Raw genomic sequence first — 25,555 nt, 5'->3', positions numbered from 1 at the left:
TATTTTCTTGTAGAGAAATTGGTAAAACATATAAAAATTATAATTTTCCTAGGCTCTCAAAGGTATCACTTCTTTTCCTCACAGATTTATGGCCTTTATTCAGAACAAAGGAACAGAGGACTCACACATCTCAAACCAATGAAGGAATTTTCTGGGACCCTCCTTAATCTACAGCATTGCACGTCCCGCTGCAGAACACACGACAAGGGCGGGTGATAGAGTCCTTGCCCATCAAAGTGGCCTATGGGAAGCTTCTTCGGGTTGGAGACTGTGGTCCTGTCTCACAGTGCCAAACACAGGTCCGATATTCTCTTAATTATCTGATGTTTACTGAGGTAACACTTACCTGGAGGACAATGTTTCCAGAGACAAACAAGTATGGGAAAAAAACCCATTATCTTGTTTGCAGGAAACTCTTTGCAGCTTTCTTATATCTGACTGATGAAGCTGGTTCACAATCCTAGGGAGGGACTGTTTTCTATCAGGATTTCTAGTGAATCCCACGCGATCCATCCTTCTTTAGGGGCTGCCTCACTGCCACTAGGGTTTTGCAGCCACTGCCTTTCCATTGTCACCGTTGTCCTACCTGGTCACTGTTTCTTTCTCATCTTGGCAATTGCCAGGCGTACAACCCTGCTGCTCCCTGCCACCGGCCCACCATTGAGGACCTCCCCAACCACGGTGGGGAGGGAGGAAGGTGGGTGGTGGGCACAGGGTTAAGCACAGAGGATCCCTTGCCTGTGTTGCACACATACCCTGCACCACACCCCACGGGTACTGCCGGGCCTTGGCCATCTTGTTGCCGATCTTGACCTCTTCAGTGCTGCCGACCACTGCGAAGGGCAGGTGCACCTGCCGAGCAACATGAGGACAGAGAGACAGTGAGTCCTCACTTAACGTCGTCAATAGGTTCTTAGAAATGGCAACTTTAAGCAAAATGACCAAAAAACGAAATCATTTTACTGTAGTCTAATTGATATCAACAAGAGTTAAGTTCCTATGGCATTTTTCTGGTCACAAAGACATCACCAAACTACTGAAGACCAAAAACACTTCTAAATACGGAAATATATGTGAGCTGCTCATACAGTTAAGAAAGATGAATAAAAACAAGTAAGATCATTATATTCCAACCTGCTGATTCTAGTTCATGGTTGAGAATGGCCAGAACCTCTCCTGGCAGCTCTGAACATTTGGAGGGACCCCCTCTGGACAGGACACCCACCCGTCCATCACTGGGCACGCTCACACCCACACTTAGACTGGGACAATTTAGACACATGTGGGTTCACCTAACGTGCACATATTTGGGATGTCAGGGGGAATGGGAGTCCTTGGAGAAACCCCACACCAGCATAGGGATTACGTAACAACTCCACACAGACCATGACCCTGGCCAGGAATCCATCACTCATCGAAGTCCTAATGAAATGGCGTTGAAACAAAATGACATTATTCAAGGACCTGCTGTAGTTGCCTGCCCCGGCTCTGGCAGACTGGTTCTCCACCAGCCTCTATACTCTCCCAGCTTCTGTTGGCCTTTGCTCGGTGGCAAGGGAAACCGGGCAGGGTAAAAGAGGGAGGACACGCTGCAGTCCAGCTGGGGTGGGCTTCCTGCACCCTACCCCTCCCACGCCCAAATGATGAATATTTGATTTGAGCCAGATCCAAGGGGAGACTGTGTGGGCCTTTGCAACTCTACAGGAAGCTTTAGACACAAGCTGTGCAATCCAGTGGCCACTAACATATGTGGCCCTTGGCATTGGAAATGGGGCTGGTGGGATCAAGAAACTGAATTTCACTTTGCTTCAAACTCGGATCTTGTAAAAAGCGAAGAACCAGTTTTGTCGATGTAGATGCAAAGATTAAAGGAAAATTATCTTTTTGGAACCTATTTTATATTAAAAAACTTTTAAGGATGTTAGGAGTAACTGGATGTGCATCTGAGTTGGGATGTGCTAGAACTGTAAAAATATATGCTGGATTTCAAAGACTTACTATGAAAATACCTCATCAATAATTTTTATATTTATTATATTTAATGATAATATGTTGGGTATATTGGGTTAAATAAGTTCTTAGGATTAATTTCATGTTTCTTTTCACTTTTTTAAATGTGGCTACTAGAAAATTTTAAATTACTTGTGTGGCTCATATTTCTGTTCAACAGCACTGCTTCAGAGAGCTGACCCTCGCACAAAATTCAAGTTGGAAACGCCCCACAGCCCACACTGCCGGCCCAAGCCTTGCCCCCAGGCTCATCCTGAGCAGCGAGCCATTCAAGACGCCTGAGTGTTCCGCATTGGTTTTTGTCTGGGAGCTATGGCTACATTCTGGGGAGAAAACGGTAATTCTGTCCTTTTCTCTATTAGCACAGAGGAATAAACACATGTGAAATGATCCCCCAATCCAGTTGTCTTCCACTACAGAGAAGCTGAGAAAGACGAGAATACTTTAAAGCCAAGTCCCCTCCCACAGAGAGCTTGGCATCACCCTCCGCCCAGGCTGCCCAAGTGGCGCCTGTTTTCTGCTGCTCAAAACGCTGACATGGTCGAGCTCGTCTCCCGCTCCGTGGGAAGGAGAGAAAGCACACCCCTTTCTCAGACTCCACATCGGGAGCTGAAGCGTGCTCCCCACAGCTGAGGAGCAACAGGGCCCTTTGGGCCAACATTTTGGTGTAATGATGAAGGAAAGCGCTGTCTCCACTCAAACTGAGTGACAAAGCAGCTGCCAGTGGGGTCGTTTCCACATCTCACGGGGGATTTCACCGCCCAAAGTGGTTTGCAGTGACAACCTAAAGAAAATTTCTTGGTAAGATCCAGATTAATTTGGGAATATCAAGGATCTTCAGTTCTATTCTATTAATCTGATAAAGAGAGAAAGAAAGCAAAAGGTTCATGGGTATTTTATTTCCAAGAAAGTTAACACAATTTACTTTCATGACTCTGCAAAAGAGTTTAAAAGAATAGGGAGAGATATATAGAGAAAATTAGATGAGATTCATTCATGTTCCTTCCCGAACCCCGCACTGACACCCAAATTGCAGTTCTACAGCAGAATAAACAAGTGGTGTCCGAGCCCAGGTCTTGGACAATGGTACAAACAGGCACAAATGCTCAACTCGGGTGGCATTCAGCATGAAGGGCAAGAGCGTCGGCTCTAGAGCGAAGCTGTCTGGGTTCAAATCCTACCTCCGCTGTGAACAGCTGTGCAATCTTAGGTGTGTGGCTGCCATTTCCCATGTCAGGTAGAAATGACAACAGTGCTTCCTCATGGGATTATTGCAAAGATTCAGTATAAAGCCTTGAGCCCTGGCTGCTGGGGCTCAGTGGATTCTGTGCCAGCCTGTGAACCAAAAGGTTGCTGGTTTGATGCCCAGTCAAGGGCATATGCCTGGGTTGCGGGCCAGGTCCCCAGTTGGTGGCAACTGATGTACCTCACTCACATTGATGTTTCTCTCCATCTCCTTCTCCTTCCCTTCCCCTCTCTAAAAAATAAACAAATAAATAAAATCATTTAAAAAAGTGTAAAACCTCAAACAGTACCTGGTACATAGTAAAGGCTCTATAAATGCCAAAAATGTTAGGTGCCACTATTATCATGAAGCTCTCAATACCCAGATCAAAAGACTTTTAGAGGTAGAAGAGACCTTACATATTACTTTGGTCCAGGATAGGAGTTCCTTCCAAATTCTCTCTCCTAAGCAAGCTGGAACGTGAGACTCGCTCCTTCCGTGGGTGGTGGTTGTATTGCAGAGGGGTAACGTCCTGTGGGCCGAAACCCCTCCCTGCTCTCTTGCCCATTTGCTTCGGTTGTCTTTAGAATAAGTCCAGTCATTGTCCCTTAGGGCAACCTTCCTTTCATACCCCTTCATGCCTATTTCCCAGAAAGACTTAGCTCTCCAGTTTCTTCCAGAGCCTTCACTACCCCAGCCACGGAAAGATGACAGCCAGAGTGGGTCACACAACTCACAGTGTGACCAGAATAGTGCAGAGTGGAGCCAGACTATCTGCATTAATGAGATCCCTACATTTTAAATTCATACAACAGCAGCCCCAGAGAGGAAGAAAGTTACATTTGCTTCCAAAGTCTAGTCGCATTGGGATTAATTTAAGGAGGAAATCCCCCCTGTATGAAAATAGCCCTCTGTAGGAAAGTCCAGAGGCCGAACTGCAGAAACAAGAGGCAGTTTCGTGAGTAACTCTGATCTCTTAAATGACGCTGACAAGCACCAGGCCGCGCATGGGACCAGGGAGCAGGCGGGCTGGGTTGAAATCTCGAAGCTGCTGTTAACTAGATGGCCTTGACCAAGTCATCTAATGCTCTAGATGAACTTCAGTGTGACTCCCTTTATATAAAATGTTCAGAATTGCCAATCTAGAGAAAAGACAGTGGATTAGTGCTTGCCTATGGTTGGGATGGTTAGAGAATTAACAGCTAAAACGTACATGGTTTCTTTTTGGGGTGATGAGAATGTTCTAAGATTATTTGTGGCATTGGTTGTACAAGTCTGTGAATATACTAGAAACCACTGAATTGTACAGTGTATCAATTATATCTCAATAAGGCTATTAATTTTTTAAAAGTGTCATTTGTTCATTTAACAATGACATGATTAGACACAATTTTTCATGTTCAGATTTCCTAAGAAAGTAGAATATACCTCAACCTTCCATAATTTAAAACTTTAGGCTGACTTCTGCCGCTGCTAGCACACGTCTGAATCAATTTTTAGCATGTATTCAGGTAAGGCCAAGCTATTTGGTGGCTTCTAATTCCATTCCACTGAAAGTAACCTACAATTGTAAGAACTCCAAAGAGCATTCCCAGACATCAACACGTGCAAAGAATGCTGCTTTCGCAGAAGTTACGCATCCCCAAATGAAAAAAGACACGTGGAGTCACCACAGCTCAGCCACACAGAGCAGTGGGAGGATGCGGCTGTCAGCCGGCAGGCGGGGCTCAGCAGGAGAGATTGCATCTCAGGCACACTTGACTGCTGACGTTCAGTCCCTGGTCTCCTGACCCGTTCCTCCCTGTGATGTGGGAAGTATACCCTCAGCTGCCGGTTTACCTCAAACTTCAGGAAAGGGTGGGGAAAACAGAAAAGGCAGGAACCAATCCCAGAAGCACAAGTGAGGCAGGTGGACATGCTTCTGCAAACCCCGGCATAAGCGAGCGCAGATCCATTTCCTTCCAGCTGCTTTATGTGAAATGGAAATGGGCTGGCATTCCCTCTCCACAAGATTTGCTATAGAAATCACAATTGTTAGAGTGGGAAGGAAATTTGGGGTCGTCTTGTTTAACTCTCCCATTTGATGGATGGGAACATGGAGCCGCAGGGTGGTCACATGACTTGAAATGGTGGCTGAGCTGGACCACCCTGAAGACAGCGGACCCCCTACCCATGTTCCGGCCGCTCTACAAGGCTGACACTAACACAAGCCTTCAGGAAAATCACTGATTGGTCCTTTCTTACTTGAGGACTTACACTCATTGTCGCATTAATCTCGGCCACGGTTTCTTCATCTGTGGGGAACTGATATATCTGGACTCCATTGCTGACCAGCTCGCTCATGATCTTACTCTTGAATTTGTGCAGTTCATTCTTGGCAATGGTGTCAGCTTTTGCGATTATTGGAATGATGTTCACCTATAAAACAAATACTTCCATTTTTACACAGTTCCAATGTAAGAAAAATAATTAGACAAATGAATAAAACATAGGAAACACATAAATAAAAATTGTAAAACTACACTTAAAAAAGGTATTTAAAATGGGACTTTTGACTTAGATGCAAAATTATGAAGACATGGGATAATCTTTTAGTTTCATCTGTGAACAATTTTACTTCCTCCCATCCGCACTGAAAGCACACTTGTAATTTCCTCTCTTGGGCTACCTCATTCTTTACTGAGTAAAAGGAAGTGCTACTCTATGACAAATAGCGATAACAAAGAAGCTATTCTTTGAATAACCAACCACTCCTTTGAGGCCCCTCCCGCTCCTTTAGGAACTTGATTTTTGCATGTTCCTTGCAGTATAATAATGAAGCGGTCACTAGTTAGATCAGTGCAATGTTCAGCTCCACGCAGGATAACATCTTTTCTTTCTCCTGATAACCTGAAAACTGCTAGGAGTGGAGCATCTAGGCATTAACCAAAACAAAAATGGTTTCACCTACTTTAAAGTTTTTCAAAATCACACCAACTAATTCCTTTGAAAGTCAGCTCACATTACGCCTTCGTGCCAGAATGAGACCCGGTGCCAAAGGCAGGGCTTGCTTTCAGAGCATCAGTCACAGAGACCAGGGAGCACTGGGAGCTGGATGAGGGCAGACACCATGATGAGAGCCTAGGGCGTCCTGCAGGGCGAGCCCCAGACCCCAAGGTAAGATATTCTCCCAGCTTCTGCCAGCACTGTCCACAGAATACATTTTTAAGGTTAACTTTCTTCCCCTCCGTGGTAGGTACAGAGGTTTCGATAAGATGCCGCTGTCATCCAATACGTGGGACCACGCTCCCACCCCACCCTGCCCCAGCTCAGGCGGAAAGGGCCTGACTCCGTGAGAAAGCAGTCCTGGCCAGGGAACGGAGTCTTTGGGGAGCTTTTCCAGGTCACGTCTGCATTCCTTTGCTTCTCCTTTTATCCCAAGAGCCCAGTCAAAAATCCCTGGTAAACCAGAATGAGATGACATGCTGATGGAAAAACCTGTTTCCTCAACCAACTCCCGATCTCATCCCGCCTGGGCTTCCTCCCGCACGTAGCAGACTACAAACGCACCCGTCTGGCGGTGGGGAGCACGTCTGGGTCAGGACCAGAGGAACAAAAACGACCCAGCTGTTCATACGGGCTATCTTTCGTACACACTGAACATTCAGTTAATATCCACATAGACAAAGGGGTAGAGGGTCATTGTTTTCTGGCAATTTGATCAGAGTAGATAGACAAACCAGGCAATTTAGATTTAAGGCCTCTTTTTCCTCAGTGAGGGGTACTTGCAAATCTTTCCTGAAATGATCATATATGCCTTAACTCTTCACTTCACTTGTATAATCCCACCTTTGACAATACCGTTCTCAGGTGCTCCCTAGCACTAACTCGACGATGATATCAGTTGTTTGAGCACAATTTAATTTGCTTTGTGGTGACTTTTTCTTTTTTAAGCTACTTTTTAAGTTTGTTTTGCATTGTTTTCTTTTCCTTTTTAAATCAGCTCTACTAAACACAGTCCTCTGCTGGATATTAGCCTCGTGTGGTCTACCCACTGGGCCTCAGTGAGGAAGCCACCTGTCTCTCCGCCTTTCCCCACTGACTCTCAGGGACAGGACAACAAGGGGACAGGCCTCAGCGCCCAGAGTGCCCCCCGAAATGATGGCTCACTGCAGCCGAATCCAGTGAGATGAAGAAGGGATTCTATTTATTCTCCCAACAGTACTCTAGCTGCAGTAATCCTTTCAGGCCTTCAGGTGAGAATATTCTTCTGTAAACCGGCACTGGAAGCCAAGGAGCCCAGCCCTGCTTCAAGCCGCTGCGGGCCCTGTGTGGGCCGGTTCAGACAGTGGCCTTGGGGACAGGCTGATCTTCTCATCGTCTGCTCACTACGATGCCCTCTAAGATGAGACTTTTTACTGAAATCAAAAGGAAGTTAGAATCTGGGAGAAAATCCTACAGCTTCGTTTTGTGGTTGTTCTCATTTGCTGCTGATTTATTTCAAAATGTATTTATGATCTGTTTATGTCACAATGAAAAATTAAATTAACTGAAAAGTATATCACAAATGTTACCAAACTTATCAGTCCCTTCCTTCAAACGCTGTGAAAGAGGGGGGCTATTAATGTGGACCGCTCAGGGGTCAACCTAAAACTCAGACTTCTTTCCAACACAAGGGTGTGTCTCAGTTTTAAAATCTAAGAAGGTGGACTGTCGTCACATGATTTAAAAAATTAACTTTTTTTTCATTCTAAACTTCAAATTAAAGCCAAACCTTTTAAGAAATTTAGCGAAAGGTTTTAGGGAAATAAACAAATCATGAGTTTATGTTCTAATCTCCCTAAATTTAACCCCTCCTATGACCCTTCCCTGTCTCCACTAGCTAATTCCCCGACCTTCAGCAGAGTGTACACTGATGCTAACATAAGAACTAAAAATACTTTGTAGCAAAGCTACATGGCTTTGTTTGTTTGTTTTGTTTTCTCCTAACATCCAGAGAGGTTTTAAAGCATTTTTCTCACATTGCTCAGCCCTATGGTTCTATAAACCAGAAAACACAAATTATGGGTTTGAGGGGAGGGGTAGAAGGATGAATGGGCGGAGCAGAGAAGATTTTTAGGGCAGTGAAACTACTGTGTATGATCTTACAATGATGGATACAAGTTGTTACACATTTGTTCAAACCCACAGAATACACACCAAGAGTAAACCTTAATGTAAACTGTGGACGTGGGGGAATTATGAGGTATCGATGTCGTTCATCAGTGTGCCACCCTGACGGGGGTGCTGGTAATGGGGGAGGCTGCACATGCCCCGGGGCAAGAGGTATATGGGAAACCTCTGTACCTCCCCCTCTTAATTTTTGCTGTGAACCTAGATCTAAAGAAAAAATTGCCTTAAAAAAAATAAAAACAAATTATAATAAGAGGAGAGAATAAATTGGGGCCTTCAAATAAAGGTGATCTACCAGTACGGTGGAGGGAACCGGAGTGGCAGTGAGTACCTTACTGTCCAGCTTTTTCATGGTGACCAGGTCCAGGGACTTCAGTGAATGTCCAGTAGGGGCAATGAAGTAGAGGCATGCATGGATCCTGGTGTCATGGTAGTTGAACAGAGAACGTTTGATCTTCAGTTCTTCTTGCAAGTAGGCCTCAAATTGGGCATCGATATATTCCACTATCGGCTTATAGCTAGAATGCAGAAAACATTTTCTGAAATGCATTTTCAGGTCAGCATGTTTCTACTCACACACCTCTTGCACAGTTCCACGTGGCCCAGTGCCCCGGGGAAGTCTTCAATGTTCCCTCTTCCCTGAGAGCCAAAGCCCCAGTCCCATGGCATCCCAGGCCCTCTGTCCTCTGGCCCCTGAACACCTCTCCAGGTGCCCCTTTCCTGCTGCTCCGGGCTCACCACTTCTGTCCCAGCCAAGCACAGCAAGCTCTGCCTCCACACCCTGCTCAGCTAGCCCCTGTACCTGCAACAGCCTTCTTCCTATTATTTTCCAGGCTAACATCCATCCTTTAAATCAGAGATTATAATATGTGGAGCATGCTGTCATTTTCCTTGGGGAGCCCATGAAGATATTGCTAAGAGGTTGTGGCAGTCTTTCCTCCTGAGGCAAGACTGAGCCTCCAAATCTGTCCCAACACAGTGGTTTTGACAGCCTACACCAACTGCATGACATTGGTGCACGAAATAAAACTGGCTTGTGACTCCAGAATATGGTGCTGCCTCCTACTGGGAGCTCTTTCCGGGTCCTTTGCCCCATGCCTGCAAAAGTCAGGGGCTCTCTGTGCTCTCTCAGAAAGCCCTGTGCACATTCCACGGTTTCAGCTATAAACAGAAGTGCCTGGACCACTGTGATCTTCAACATTCTAAATTTATGATTTAAAGATAATTTTATGACTTAAAGATAAATTTTATAACCCTCTCTTCTCACCAAATCATAATTCAAATCTTTTTTGGATTATTATGTATGATACTATTAACTGACCATAAATGCAACCATTAATAGCATATTGAGAATACTTATTCAATAAACCACATGTTCTCTGGAGATTAAATGGAACATTAGGTTACTGGATAAGCCCTGAACTCTCTCAGGTCTCCAAGGGAAGTCAGCGTCAGCAGCAGTGAGGTCGGTCTATTAGGAATCCAAAAGGTTAATTCTCCCCAAACTTGCTACATTGCTGAGGAATGACTGAAGCTTTAAGAAATATAGAATCCTTCCAATACTGAATCCCAGGGCTATGAATTAACTGAAACCCTTGAAGGGAAACTACCAATCTTTTATATGGAAGGTGACAGCAGACACCTTAAGAGAAAAAACAAACAAACTAAAAACCAAAACCAAAACAAAACAAAGTCAAACAAACTTATGATTCAAACCAAAGCCATCAGAGAAAAGCTTTCGATGACATTTTCCCTTGGTAACTTATCATAGACCATTAGTTTACTTTAAGCAGACGACATCTCCAGAGGTTTAAAAGGGAAGTAGAATGTGCCTCAGCAAGAGTAATAAAAAGTTCTAAATCATGAAAAGCAAAATGCCAATGAAAAGAATGAGCAAATGATGAGTCTTCTATGTTTTCCAATTTTAAAATATAGGCAGGTGTTATATAGCAATAGTAACAATCATTGTCATCAGAGGGTAATTGTATGGGATGGTGATGAGAAGCAGAGATTCAAGCCAGACCACCTAAGACGGAAATATGCTCTACGACTCGCTCGCTGGGTGACTTTGGGCTGGTTACTGGATCTCTCTGTGCCTCAGTTTCTTCCTAAATAAACAAATGACAAGAGTGGTATCTATCAGAGAGCTATTGTGACGGTGAGTGAGCTAATATATGTAAAGGACTAGCACATAAAAGTAAGATATAACTATTTCACAGTAATATAAGAAACAACAAATACAAGAAAAGCAAACCTGACTTTTTAAAAAAATGGAGAAAAAAAGAGAACTTTACCCCCACCCAGTTCCACAGCAACCGCTCTGCTGCTGAGCTCCTGCAGGTCGGGAAGTGCCCCAGCCCCGACAGCCCAGGGCCTGATCCTCAGTCTCCAGACTCGGAGGCAGGTGTGTGGGGACGCAGGGTGCCTCCCCAACATCCTCTCAGCCCCAACGAGAGGAAAAGCAGCTCACAGCAGTTGATACTTTTGGTCTCCCCTGTCCCTGATCTGCTTCTCAGCACCTCCTCCCCAGTAGTTGCCCAAGTACGTTCTGCTTTCTATTAATTTCCCTCTTAGCCTCTGGTTTTGATTCTGATCCTCCAAGATTATGGAAGGCAGAACATCTTTCCTTTTCAAGTGAGGGATGCTTTCTGCCTTGAATTCAATTGTTCTCTTACATCTCTGATTTCCTGTTACGGAGTCCTGACCAGTCTTCCCGTCCCCTGCTCCCTCTACACGGCCTCCCTGGACAATCGCGGTTATTCCTGTGTTTCACCTGCCATCTCCCTGATGATGACGGTTCACAAATCGCCTCTTCCAGCCCACGTCCCTCACCTGAGCCTCGCACTCCGCATCTCTTTACCAGACATTTCCATTTGCTCTTCTAACTAAATGAGTCCAAAATCAAACGCCACCTTGTTCCCAAACCGGCAGCAGTGCTCAGCACAGTGAATGGTGGCACCTCCATCCCCACCACTGGTTGGGTCCAAAGCCTGGGATTCAACCCCGAGACCCCACTCCTACCTCCCACACACGAAATCCCACCCATTTTGTGTATCATTATACATTAATAAAAAATGTACTTCAGGAGGACTCTTTACCAAAATTACATTTTTCCTATGTCAAAGATTTAATTATGTTGATGAAATAGTTTCCTTTTGATGCATAATAAGCCAGCAAAGCAGCTTACACTCCCCTTCACAATCCTGTAAGCAAATCCTCTGCCCTCTCTCCTACTCCTTTCCACTTCTTGTTATCAGCCTGCAGTCATAAAGATAAGGACACTAAATCCCGATTTTGCCTTTTGCTAGTTTCCATTCTTATAGAAAGGCCAACTATTTATATTCCTTTTGGCCAATTCAAACTTCTCTGGATTGCAGCCATATAAATCACAGTAAATGTTGAGGGGTGGGGGGATCTTATCTAGCCCTTACATTTTCACATAATTTCCTTTTATGGCATGGAGATTTTACCCACCACTCTTTTTTTCATACACCTCCAAGCATTAAAAACACAGTAAGACGAGACATGTTTGATGCTGAAACTGATGGGAAAAAAAATTTGTACAATGTTTTCTATCCACTGAATCCACACACTGATCATTCTTGCAAAACAGCCAATACCATCTGTCATCCAGGGGCTGACTCTCGACTTTGTATGTGACCAGATGCCTCCCGTGGATTTGTCTCTACCTTGTTATGTTAGCCCAAGTCAATATTCCTTACCCCTCCACTACCTCCACCAAAATGTATGAAAAAACCCCAACAACTTCAGAGTTCAAAGACCAGTCTACTTCAATTCCACGTTTGTAACTCTGATGAAGGTTCGGTGAGTTTGAGGGTTCTCTCTAAGTGAACTTCAATCATCCCTGCTTTTCAGGGCTGACTGTCATTAGAGTTAATGATAAACCGTTGGCGGTCTACCTCCCTCTCCCAAACGCAGGGCTAATTATTTAATTTCCAGTTCTACAGCAAAACTTCGTTTCCCTTCTTCTCCAGACCCCTTTCCTTCTTCACTGAAGAGCACAGACGGCAAAACAAGGAAGCCCTTAAACCACCAAGAGTTAATCACACTATTAAACATAACAGGAAACCTTACCAAATCTCTCTTCCTGCCTCCCTCTAGCTAGCCTGGTCCCAGGCAGATAATGATGCAGGAATGCTGACGTGTCCCAAGCCTACATAAACAAACTGGGACATTCTTGGAGTCTTGCATCAATGGCAGAAAAGCTTGCCTAATCCCCAAAGTAGTAAAATAATCATGGGTTTAGAGAAACAGCACATCCTTTACCATGTGGTTACATATCAATGCAAAAATGCATATCCCATTTCCAACTTCTTGATGGATGCAGGATCTCTCTGCATAACTATTTTAAACAATAGTCATTGCAGTTTATAGTCAATAGTGTCAACAGTGCCCTCCTTCTGGGGGACGGAGTTCTAAACGCCACTTAAAGAGGTTATGCAACAGCTGTCAAGAAATTTCAGAAGAAAAAAAAAAAACTTGGTATCTAGGTTAAGTTAATATCACACTTCCTCTCTTCTAAATCTCCTTGGAAACTATTATTTGACCCAAATGAGTCAGATAATTTCTTAAAGAAGCCTCCAGCTACAATTATGAAGGATGGGTATTGCACTAGCCGCTTGCTGTTCGGTGCTGATGAGTGTGCACCGCCCCCCACCCCACCTGATGGAAAGCCCCTGTTTGGGGGAGAGGCAAAAATTTCATGGCAGCATGGAGGCGATGACTCTGAGCTGGAACAGCACGTGGAACTGTTCTGATGCTGGATGACGCAAGATGCTGGAGGAGGGTTCTCATTCCCACAGAAGGGCATCCTGAAAATGTCCACGGACTGCCTTCCAAACGCAGTGCACACACACGACGTCCTCTAACACACACTGCGACTGCACAACGACCAGGAGCCCCCAGCTCTCTCCCGGGCTCCCACAATGCACTGGTGCTCTTTTTCTTGGCGCCAGGGTTTTCTCTTCATCCATTCCCCTTGACACTGCAAATAGCCCTCAGGCAGTACCCTCTCCATCATTCTGTGGCACTGAGGTCATAAATTAAGAGCGACTGCTCAGCTGCAGGGCCGGAGCTCAGCTGCATCCCACCCCCACACAATGTACAGATAGTCCATTTTGACCAGATGCAAACTAAAATCTCTCTCACTATATCTAACAATTTCTCCTGTTATTACAGGACAATGTTTATGAAAGAGCATTTAAATTGCTCTATAGATAAAATAGAGCTCAGTGCTCAGCTACATAATGAATTAAGTGTTTCTCTATCACTACCATGCTCATATATATCAGGGATAGTTAAAATATGAGATGGGGCAAAAGTCAGTTTACAGTTGTGGAGATGCCAGTTTATTCTTGTATTATTGTTTACTAATTACTGTATTACTTTTCCATATGAAAAACTGTAAACCTCCTTTCACCCCACCCTGCATATCTAGGCAATACACATGCCTAGATAAAACTAGTTCAAGTTCCTTTTAACAAAACACGTGCATATGATATACACAATTTTAACAAAAATGGAAAAAACACATACACAGAAAAAACCCTGGTACTAATGCAGTTTCTGAGCCCTAAGCAAACATATGATAATTTACTGACTTGGTGTTTTATTCCCGTAAAGCTGTCACTGCTCAAAAATGTCTCTGGAAGCCCCCCTCTGGAATCATCCAGCCAGTTTTATTTTAACTTCCTCAAAAATTTTTTTTGAGATAAAGTGTAATATTTAAAATAGCCAGCCAGAAACTAAGATCTTCCCAACACATATTTCATAAAAAATGTTTTCTTCCCTCTGGGTTTTTAGGAGCAACCCAAGGCAGAAGCCACACAGGGACAGGGTTCTTCTTGCAGGCGATGGGGGAGGCGTTTGGTTCTGTGGGACAGACCTGCTGGATGTTCTAGAGGCCTGGCCACAGGGTCCCAAGTGCCAAAACTGCATAAGATGGTTGGTGGCAGGTGTGTCTGCTAACTGTCCTGCCGGGTGGTTGCGTGTTTCTGTTTCTCTAGGTGGATCTTCCTGATGGGAAATCCCCCAAACCTGATTAGGGCCTCCTGGAAAAATGCCTGAAGTTCGCCTATTTCTTCTAACAAATCCCTTTTCCGCCTACACTAGCTGAAATCAATTCCACTAGCTGATTCTGACCTCAAGAAAATTTCATTCTAAGAAGATTCTCAGAGGACACGCATGTCTTATCTTTTAGGCAATAGAGTTGGACCAACCCCTACAATCAGTGAACAGTTAGCCTTTGGTTTTAGCAGGGATGGGTTCTGTTATTGCTTCATCCATTTATATCCCCAGAAAACCCCGACACATACCTGTCATCTTTATTTATCTGGTCTCCAAATCCCACCGTGTCCACGATGGTTAATTTCAGCCGGACATTGCTTTCCTGAAGCTCATAACTTCTGGCTTTTAACCGGACTCCTGGTTCATTGTGAGTAGCTGGGTCGCTTTCAAATTTGGTGTTGAATAGAGTGTCCATTAATGTGGATTTGCCGATGCCCGTCTCACCTACAGGAGCGGAACCAGAGAGTGTGTCAGTGAGCCTCAGATACCAGTCCACTTCATCAGGAGTTTCCATAATCACGTTTGTGAAACTCCTAATTTTGTCAGCATCACCAGAAATCCCTCCACAAAAAGATAGTGAGTTCTCTCTCTGTGTGATGTATCGAATACCTTCCCAGAAATGTCTTAATACATTTTAGAAATTATTTAGCAGAAAGAGATCTTGAACTTACAGATCAAGATACACTTCGTTGGCTCTAGGTAAAGGAACAGAAGCTGTGAGCTTGGCTGTGGTCAGTCTGTACATTACAGAGACATAAAGCGTATCTCTTCCTCTCCTAACTGTTGGTGTGCAAAACTGTTACTTTAAGAAAGTATATCACTGAGTTTCTATTACTAGAAAATAAAGACTTATTCCACTTATAGTGAATTATCTGATACCATATAATGTTGTCAAAAGAGAATCACATTTTTCAAAACAACACCGTTGACAATAACAGCAATAACAACAATCCCAGCCAAAGTCACCAAGTGCTCGCTTTGTGCCAGGCCCTGAGGGGAAGCTTCGAGTGTGCGATCTCAGTTACAGTCAGACCTCGGTGCTCGTCAGCTTCAAAACAACTGCACTTGTCGCATTTTGACAAGAAAAAAATGTTTCAGCGCTCGGCGCTTGCTCGGGACTTGTCACGCCTGCTAAAACTTGTATGAGTCACAATGCTGCCCCCTAAGACAAAATGCTTCATCGTTCAGTACTCGTCGGTTTTAGCACTGGTCCTGAGTTCCGGAACAAATTAATGACGAGTACCAAGGTGCTGCTGCAAACCGCATTACAACCCTCCGTGAAACAAGCAGGTGCTCCTGTGTCTTCCATTTCACAGATAGGGCACTACAGCTGAGGTGAGGTTCAGGTAACTTGCCTCAAGTCCCCTTGTGAACTGGCAGAGCCAGGGTTCTAACCCAAGTCTGTGTGACTCTCATACCTACACTGAAACAACAAAGCATCCTGACTTTACTGTTACGGAAAACACCGACTGCCTGATATTTTCCAGTGATAGCTGTGAATTTGTGTGAGTCCTCTAAATTATCCCCATTTCGGCCCCCTACTCAGCTGGAGGCAAGGCGACAAACATTAGACAGTCTTCCCAGGTTCAGGGTGATGTCCGGGACAAGGAAACGGAATCACATCAAATAACCTGCAACACTGGCCTTATTAATTCACATTGATAACTCAAGTCAGTAAGTGTTTATGGAGACCCTACTACATGCGAGGCAGGTGGCAGGTACCTGGTACCACCACACCAATCCAATGGAGAGGCCTGAACGTAGAGCCACAAAGAACTTTAGCCCGATCCTTCAGAATAAAACCAAGTATGATTCTCCTTAATTCTAATTCTTTTGAGTCAAAAATAGTTGGCAATGTGGGGTGGGGGGGAGTGGGGGGGTGTAAATGCAGACAACTATAATTGAACAGTAATATAATTTTTAAAAATAGGTGGCAATGAGAAAGAACCCACTTCACCCTTGTTATAAGTGGTGGTGTTAGTGATTGAAAATGTGATGATGGAAAAGGGAAGTAGACATCAAAGAATATTGCTTTTTTTAAAATCTGGAAAGCCTCCTAATTAGACTTCCAGCTCAGTTTTAACATGCTAACATGTTGCAGCCCTTCCAACAAATCCCTGGAACAGCTCCTCTTCTAAAGGATTTCTCTGATGCCCTTTAGGATGGTGACAACTCCAGGGGGGAAAAAGGACTCTGGGATTTGTAGCCTGGGGCAAGCCTCCCACTGTAGGCAAAATCCCCTCACCAAACAGAAGTTCCACGTTACTCACTGCTTTCCAACATAACGCAAAAGTGCGGTAGGAAGGAGTTTTTCTGGATTTGAGCTTTCTCTAATTAGCAGCCTTATGTGGTTTGCCTCCGACTGCAATGATTCACCGACAGGATGAGTCCTTTGAGTGTGTTTGTCTTACTTTTTTTAACCTTTCCAATTGGGCCCCGATGAGTGTAGGATCAAAGTATTTCCTCTTCTTTCAGCCTTCATTCAGCCAGTACCTTTTCACTGCCTATTGTATACCAAGCTCTGTGCCCAATTCTGGGAAAATGACAACGACCTAGCCTGCCATAGTATTCTCCATACTTTAGAATCTGACCTAGTTACCAATCAGACTCTTAATTTGTTATTATGGGAATAACATTCTAAGTGTCTGCCATAACCCATTCCTCTTACAAGCAAGACGATTCTTTATACCTAGTGACCGCTCGGAACTGGCCAGGGCCAGCCCCCTGAACAAAGGCCCCCACGGAAGCCTAATCATTATGGTCGGAGACAGTGCTCCTCACTGGGCAGTGACCTGTCTATCCAATCAGAGCTTCTCTCTTTGGCAGGTGGTTGTATATTTATTAAACTGTATTTTAACAGAACACTTACATAGTCTCAACATCTCTCCCCAAAAGATATTTCTCACTAACAAAGAAAAATAATTTCACGGTGGAAAACCAGAAAGACACTATCATAACTCAGTGATCAAAGTGAACGTGACCAGTCATGAGCACAGTGACATGTGTGCCTCCTGCTGTGACACATGGACCGGGCACAGCACCATTTCGGTCATACACCTGCCAAATGCACAACCTAAGCTCAATCGAGAGGAAACATCAGACAAGGCCAGACTGAGGGAGATTCTGTAACAGTTCAAAGCTGTCAAGATTACGAAAGACAGAGAAAGACTGAGGAACTGTCCCAAATGAGAGAAAATTCAGCAGGCATGACAATTTAGTGGGACATTTAATCCTACATTAGATCCTGGGCCAGAAAAAAAGATAATACTGGGAAAATTGAGCAATTTGAATAGGTCTGTAGATTAGGGTTTTTTTCCTGTATTGTGTGTTCATCACCCCAAGTCCAGTCTCTGTCCATCACCAAGTATCCCCTTTAATCCCCCCCATCCCTCCCCCTGCAGCAATCGCCACACTGTTGTCCATGTCCGTGAGGTTTTTTTCCTTTTTAACTTTTCTGCTCAGTCCCCTATCCTCCCATCCCACAATCTCTTCGGCAGTTTGAATGAAAGGTACACAATCTGCACACATGGAAATGGCATAAAAAAGAAAAGATATACAGAGAGAAGCAATTAAGCAGAAACCATGGGGCAGCAAAGGTTTAAGGTAAACCAAAGACATGTTGGTAGACCAGTAGCTAGGAATACAGGAGAAAGATGGCAGACAGATACAGTAGAGCTTAGTATCTGAAATTCATTTATTAATTGTACTTGAGCATTTACCATGTGACCAAGGTGTTGGGGATAAAACGGTGAATAAAAACAGATGATGTCACCTAGTGCTTGAACTCCTCCTATATCCTGAATGTCTTTCCAGATCTCCATGAGGTCTGGCTGTGGAGCAGTTGGGACTGTGGAGCAGTCGAGACTGTTTCCTGTCTTCCTTACCTTCCTAAATATTCTGACAAAAAAGGCCCATCCAGAAGAGTAATCTAAACTCATCCGTGCTCCCTAACATGATAGAGCTCAACAAGCTCACACCCGTGATTCATGGCTTAACACAGTAACTTTGAGCAAAACAAAGTTACTATGTAATGGATACAGAAACAAAACAGGGTCCTCACTGTTAAGATACTTAGAACCTCGTAGGCAATTCAATACTGTGGGGTACTCAAGTCGTTTTATGTATCTGTTACATGTGTAACTTTCTCAAGTGCAGCAAACTTCTTTTCACAATTCACCTGTTTGCAGACCATGGACAAAGGGATGAGAACCGAACTGCCTTATAAAGGCCTCTGTGTAAAGCAAAGATTCTATCCTTAGAAAGTGACCCACTCAACTTTCATCTCTCTCCCCGAGGACAGCAATAAAGCCTTCAATTTCCATGGCAGGATTCTAGGTTACCTTGACAGAATTGAAATTAACATTTCATTTTACTAGGGTGAGAATTAGTTAAGCACGTATCAATCAGGAACGCCATGCCTTTTTTTTTTTTTTTAAGGCAAGGTAATTTTAATTATTTACATTAGGGTGGAAATTATGAACAGTTAGCATTCTAGGCCTTACTTATAGCCCAGGGTTAATCAGTGGGTTGGGAAAGCCACGGTCCCTCTAAATTTCAGAGTGCTTTACTTTCCATTTCTAGGCTCTGTGCTTGTAAGAGCTGCAATTAGACACAGCTACTCTAGCAGCAGTGTGATTTCCCAAAAGCAGTTCAGTAAAAAATGACAGCTTTTTGGAATAAAAGCAATTATAGAACTAGGAGAGTTTTTCAATACATTACTTTTTGAGTCCACTCGCTAGCCTCACTCAGAAAGATGGACATAGTCAATACTTTTTTTTTTTTTAAATCAGTAATTGAAAGCCTACTAGGCATAGGTTCCAATTCAATCTAAACAAGTATAGCAATATTTTGAAAAAATTAATGACTAACACCAACTTTGAAGCCTTTCTGAACTCCCCGGCAGAGTACTTGGCACAGAGTTGGCATTTATGAAAAGTAAGTTGAGAAGAAAAATGATCCTGATGAACATTTATGCTGAGATTTGCTATTTTGATAGATTTTTCGGAGTTTGGTTTTTTCTGTTGTGAAGGCAGCTGCCTAAAATGCTTAGTTGTTAGAATAATTAGAGATTTACTCTTGAAGCGTTATCTGCAGTTGTTTTTCCTGCTTCTGCCAACGCTGGTGAATGTGACACCCAATCGCAGGGGAAAGCGGTCCTACCGCTTCTATGCTATTCTCAGGCTTATTTGATCTACCAGCTCTAAGTTGAACATTAAAAAGACAACAAACCAAAGTCTGTATTATTAATTAGAAGGTAAGTGTAGATTGATCAAACAGTTGATCTATGATGCAGCATCTTTTACTGACTGCCAATGCTGGCTACTTGAATGATCATCCAAGTAACTGTACAGGCAGGCCTGCCTGCCTGCTCCAAATATTCTCAACTCTACTCTCGGTTGAGCCGGATGATCAGGGAGCTATGTACCTAATCCGTGTTCTTTTATCTCCTCATAGAATCACCTTTGATGAAATGTGCTTTGGCTGCCTGCATGTGGAACTTGCAGTAACAGCATGTGACACTGGGCACTGCGTGGATCCCTGCACTGATGGGGGGCGCTCAGGAACCCAGACCTGCATGTGGGGACGTTTACCACAACTCTTCCGAAAATCCATGGGGGAAACTTTTCCCGGTGAAGCAACATTTCATCTCAAGCAAGTATTTCATTTCAACTGTAGAGATACTATAAATTACCCACTGTTAAACTTTTAACATGTATTTGGCACACAATATGTGTTCAATAAGTATCTGCTGAATGGATTTCCTCTGGTTCTGGCCACTGTCGTATTCCTGACACAATCAATCGCTCTAGGCAGACCTGAGGGCTTGAGTTCTGACTCTATCCCTGACTTCAGTTTATTTTTGGTGGTTAATTGTACCTTTTTTGATTTATTCATTCATTTCATCCTGTAAACCACTTTATATAGTTTCCTGCAAAAGCAAGATGGGATAAAAATGTTCACGATTTGCTTGTAAAATCCTACAGTTTATGTTGCCACTACACCCTTGGCTACAAGGATCTCAAATTGGTCTGTTTTCTGTTCCTCTTCTGTCATTCCCCCAAAATAATTATAGTTGAGTTATTTTAAAGTGTTCTGTTTTCAAAATGTATTATTCATTTCTTTGACCCTTCTATTGAACTGGTCCCTCCTCAAAAGTAGGGATGTGACAGCATTTTACCCATCTTTGGATGGGCACAGAGAGCCAGTGTACAGCTGGACCAATGCTGGAGTTTCTCACAGAGCTGCTGTCACTTTGGAAAATGAATGAGAAAGGTATTTAAATTTAAAATTGCAAAGAAAGGCTGAATACTAATTTAGATGCTCTGGAGGAATATAGCATGGGAAACACAGAAAAGGCTTTCTTTAAGCCAAAGTGCAGCTCTGGGGTGAGTCAGCGCATTGCTGTCAGCAGGCGGAGAGGGAGGGGATACGAGGTCCGGGGGTCCTGGTGCCCAGCGTAGCTCTTCTCCGTTCAGTGAACACTGCCCTGGCACTCCGCACTCCAGTTCTTTCCAGACCACAACAGAGACGGGCACTGATAACAGACATTTAATTCAGTGCCCCTAGAACGACACTAAATTTATGCCAGGATTAGTTTCTGCTCTGGTTTGTTTCCTGTTTGCAACAAAAGTCTTACCACAGCACAAAATTACAATTCTAAGACGTTTTTGATAAACATCATCAGTGTCCTTACACTAGGCTCATAACTTCTTAAAAAATCCTCAATTCCCTTCCATATTTATCACATGAAAATAATTTAATGAGCCCTGACTGGTGTGGCTCAGACAATTGAGAGCTGGCCTGTGAACCAAAGGGTCGCTGGTTCGATTCCCAGTCAGGGTACATGCCTGGGTTGCAGGCCAGGGGCCTAGTAGGGGGTGCATGAGAGACAACCACCCATTGATGTTTCTCTCCCTCTCTTTCTCCCTCCCTTCCCCTCTAAGGATAAAGAAATAAAATCTTTAAAAAAAAAAACAATTTAATGATGCTATAAACACCATACATGCACATACTGTGTAAAAAATTACAAATGGACGTAGGATGACAAGGAGAAAAGAAAACACCATGGATACTCTTCAGCTGAATATGACACCTATGCCTCTAAGTGGCTGGCAAAATGTTTTGATCAACTAGAATGCTTTTTCATACATACTTATTTTAAAAACAGATGGACCGTTAATTGACAGTGAGAACTGTTTTCTTATACAGATACTTTGCTATAAAATATTTATGGTAAAAAAGATTTGATGTGTTCCACTCTCTGAGGAAAAGTATGCTTAATATTAATGCTGACACCCCTTTGTCCCAAAGAGCTAGTGCTGGCTCCATCCACAGGGCTCCAAAGAGTTATGGAAAAGAACCTGTTAACTTGATATTCTGGCATGGGAGGACAGCCAGGACTTACTGTGGAGTGAAAAAAAAGAAACCACAGAAGAATGAGCAGCACAATCTCTGAAACCAAACTAAAAATGAGCTTATATAATTGTGAGAGAGCTGTTATTGGGTTGGGCAAAAAAAGTCTGGGGTTTTTTTTGTAAAATAAAAGACACATTTTTCATTTTCACCAATAATTTTATTGATTTGGATGTTCTGAGTAGGTCAGCTGTCTCCCGCTATTGGCTTCTAGTGGGTAGAGGCCAGGGGTGCTGCTAAACGTCTTCCAATGCATAAGACGGACTCACAGCAAAGAATTATTTCGCCAAAATGTCAACAGTACCAAGAAACTTCGCAAACCACTTTTGACATGTTTGATCAGTCACAGCACCTTCTCCATACACTGCACAAATCTTTTTGTGTATGTGTTTCAGTTGCATTTTTACATTCTTGAGAAAATAAAGCATAATATGCCAAAAATGCTGTGTATTTTCTTCCATCGCTAATAAAATGGCTGCACAAAAATTCACCATTTTTGATAATATTTTTTTAATGCAAGCTGATATGAGAGTTGTCACAATACAATCTAACAAAACTGTTTCGAATGAAGTTAAAAATAGCTAAGCACTACTAGAGCCCTCTTACGGAAAAAACCAAACAAACTTTTTGGCCACCGCAATACATCTGTCTAGTGTGTGCCTCTCCCATGCCCATCTCCTTTCTGATCAAGTCTTCTTTCCTATAGGGGACCTCCTGTGTTTTGGGGCTGGACTCACCCCATCTCTCACCCTGAGTGGACACATGACTTGGACCTGGTCCATCAGACATCCTGTGACTACTTGGTGAGACTTGTCAGGGTACTAAGCTGGCATCCCTGTTATAGGCCATATTACCTCCATGAAGAAAAACTCTGAACATGAAGCCAAGCAGAAGCAAGCAGGGCCCTGGCTGGTGTGGCTCAGTGGATTGAGTGCTGGCCTGCGGACCAAAGGGTCACCAGATCACTTCCCAATCTAGGGCACATGCCTGGGTTGCAGGTCCCTAATAGGGGTACTCCAGAGGCAACCACACATTGATTTTTCTCTCCCTTTCATTCTCACCCCCTTCCCTTCTCTAAAAATAAATAAATAAAATCTTTAAAAACAGAAGCAAGCAGTATCAAGAACCAGAGACACAGCCCCAAAGACACTATGGGTCCCTAAAGCCAACTGTTCTTAATTATACCAGTCAGTATATGTAATACTTTTTCAGTGTTTGGGGGCTTAAATGGGATTTTAATAATTCTCTGTGGAAAATTTCCTAATATAAGGACAGTAAGAAAGAGATGCAATGTTGCTGGCTTTGAAGATGGAGGGTCCAAGAGCCAAGGAATGCAGGCAGCCTCTTGAAACTAGAAAAGGCAAGGACACATATCCTTCCCTAAAAGTTCTGGAAAGGACCATGGGCCTGCAGATGCCTTGAATCAAGCCCAGTAAGGCACATGTTGGACTTCTAGAGAAATGCAAAATGATAATAATCCTAATCATTAAAGCTGGTGTTGTTTCACCATGGCTGGTATAGTTCAGTTGATTGAGTGTTGGCCTACGAACCAAAGGGTCGTCGATTAGATTCCCAGTCATAGCACATGCCTGGGTTGTGGGCCAGGTCCCCACTAGGGGGCGCACAAGAGGCAACCACACATTGATGTTTCTCTCCCTCTTTCTCCCTCCCTTCCCCTCTGTCTAAAAATAAATAAAATATTAAAAAAAAAAAAAAACTGGTGCTGTTTTAAGCCTCCGAAAATAATTTCCAAGTACAACAAGATGTAGAATGTTTCTAGAATAATTTCATAGTGTTATTTCTGTGGAATGGAAATGTGGATGAAGAAGAAAAGGAGGGGGTTATAATTTTTTAAACAAAAACTATGCATCATTTTTGTTCGTTTTAAAAACTAATTTTAAGCATGTCTAAGAATGGAACCAGAATTAAAATCTAAGATCATAGGTATTATCACCTACCCAAGCAAGTCAAAACAGCAACTGCTTCACAAATCCAACAGGGCAGCATGGATGTGACTTGTGAAGAATTCCAACCAACATTTTAAGTGTGCTGTGTAACACAAGGGGTCAGCCAATGAGCTACACACCCACTTCACACCACACACCCGGTTAAACCAGGTCCATCCAGCAAGCCTGGTCCCCCCGGAAGGCTTTCCCCTACTTGCAGGGGCTGGGACATAACTCTCACAAGTATTTGTGAAGCTGATTTTGAAGGCAAGGCTGGGGGAGGCAGGGAAGAGAAGCCAGAATAGCAATTGGCCTACAATTTAGCCCATTTTTCAATAGAAAATCAACAAATTGCCAACAAATTGCTATGCTAATGAAGAATTGCAGGCTTTGCAACTAGCATTTATCGTAAGAGAAAAGGCAATTCATTTATGCTACTCTGTAGTGCTAGCTGCACTCAGGAGGTCCCCTGCTGAATTTTGAAGGGCTTCACGTAGGGAAAAGGGGGAAAGCATGAGAGCTGGCTGCCCTGGTCGTGATTTTCTCCAGTCTTTGTCTGGCACAGCACTGAAGACATAATGCCAGAGCGAGCTGCTCTGTGTGCAAATCAACTGTGGCTTTTTACTAGTAAATATCTAGGGCAGCAGCTACAGTGTCTACGCTCAAATACTTTCAAACAGGAAAGTATCTGCCCCTCCCCCCAATAAATACCATATTAAAAAATGGTGGTTCTTATATTGAACACACGTTTTCTAAATTCATTTCATTTTACTTGGACAAGAGAAGTTAAGTCTGTTGCGTTCTGCCAAGCCTGGGTGAAGGATGGTCCACTCAGCCACATACAGAAATACAGAACTCCTTTTGGCCTCCCTCAGAGTGATGTCTCCGGAGCGTATGCCCAGAGGACAATGGCAACAAAACGATGTGGCCCAAACCACTTCTCTGTGGTCCAGGCAGGTCACACTCATCAGGAGTGACAGAGAGGTTGAAGGAAAGGCCATTATTTGCTCCAGGGACATTTTTGCTTCAAACTAACAGGAGACTTTTATTTTTATTTTTCTCTTTTTCCACCTTTCTTTTCTACCTTTCCCCTCTTAGTTTAAAAGGGACATGGCTAGAGAGAAGAAAAATACCATGGCTAATGTGCAACGATTAAAGGATATGAATAAATCATACTAAGGATACAAATAAGTCAGATCTCTTAAGACTTTGCCATTTGTCTATCAGGAATAAATCTTAGATTCTAGCTTAAGGACAAAAGGTTAATTTGACAATTCAGGCAGAAAATTTATTTCAAACATAAAACAGAATTTTAAATTGTCTTTTGCTCTAAAACAAAAATTTTAAACATTGTTAAGTTTATTAAAGTAATTAGAATGGTTTCAGATTTTACTTACTGTAGGTAGGATATCTTTTAGGAGACTTAATGGAGGATATGACTGCACTGTAGTCAGAGACCCTAGAAACAAATTCCTAAGAGGCTTGAGTGATCTTACTATGTATGTTTGTCTCAGTTCCTTCTTTTAACTTCTAGTGTCTAGTTAGGGTCTAAGTCCCTTCCCCCATCAAAAATTAAAACAAATGATTTAATAACAACATTAAACTGACCACTAACTTGACTGTGTGACACAAATAAAAATAATTTGTGTAACACCACAAAACTTAACAAAGCATTTACCCAAATACAAGTTTCAGTCTTTGTAACTGTGTGACATATGTAGAG

The 25,555-nt window shown here is 43.2% G+C and overlaps 1 protein-coding gene across 5 annotated transcripts in view; it reads right to left on the bottom strand.

Annotated features, from left to right (window-relative positions):
- Positions 1-25,555, bottom strand: part of SEPTIN11 (septin 11) — a 105,947-nt gene that overhangs the window by 17,042 nt on the left and 63,350 nt on the right. For all 5 annotated transcript variants that reach the window (XM_053922600.2, XM_045184962.3, XM_045184958.3 and 2 more), the window contains exons 3-6: positions 14,722-14,917; positions 8,718-8,904; positions 5,492-5,653; positions 756-852 (exon numbers count right to left, since the gene is read on the bottom strand). In XM_053922600.2, the coding sequence (XP_053778575.1) occupies positions 756-852; positions 5,492-5,653; positions 8,718-8,904; positions 14,722-14,888 (613 nt within the window). In that variant the 5' untranslated portion in view covers positions 14,889-14,917. The remainder of the gene's footprint in view (positions 1-755; positions 853-5,491; positions 5,654-8,717; positions 8,905-14,721; positions 14,918-25,555) is intronic.

This window comes from Desmodus rotundus, chromosome 4, assembly GCF_022682495.2.
Source record: "Desmodus rotundus isolate HL8 chromosome 4, HLdesRot8A.1, whole genome shotgun sequence".
NCBI lineage: Eukaryota > Metazoa > Chordata > Mammalia > Chiroptera > Phyllostomidae > Desmodus > Desmodus rotundus.
This window is presented reverse-complemented; position numbering and strand designations above follow the sequence as displayed.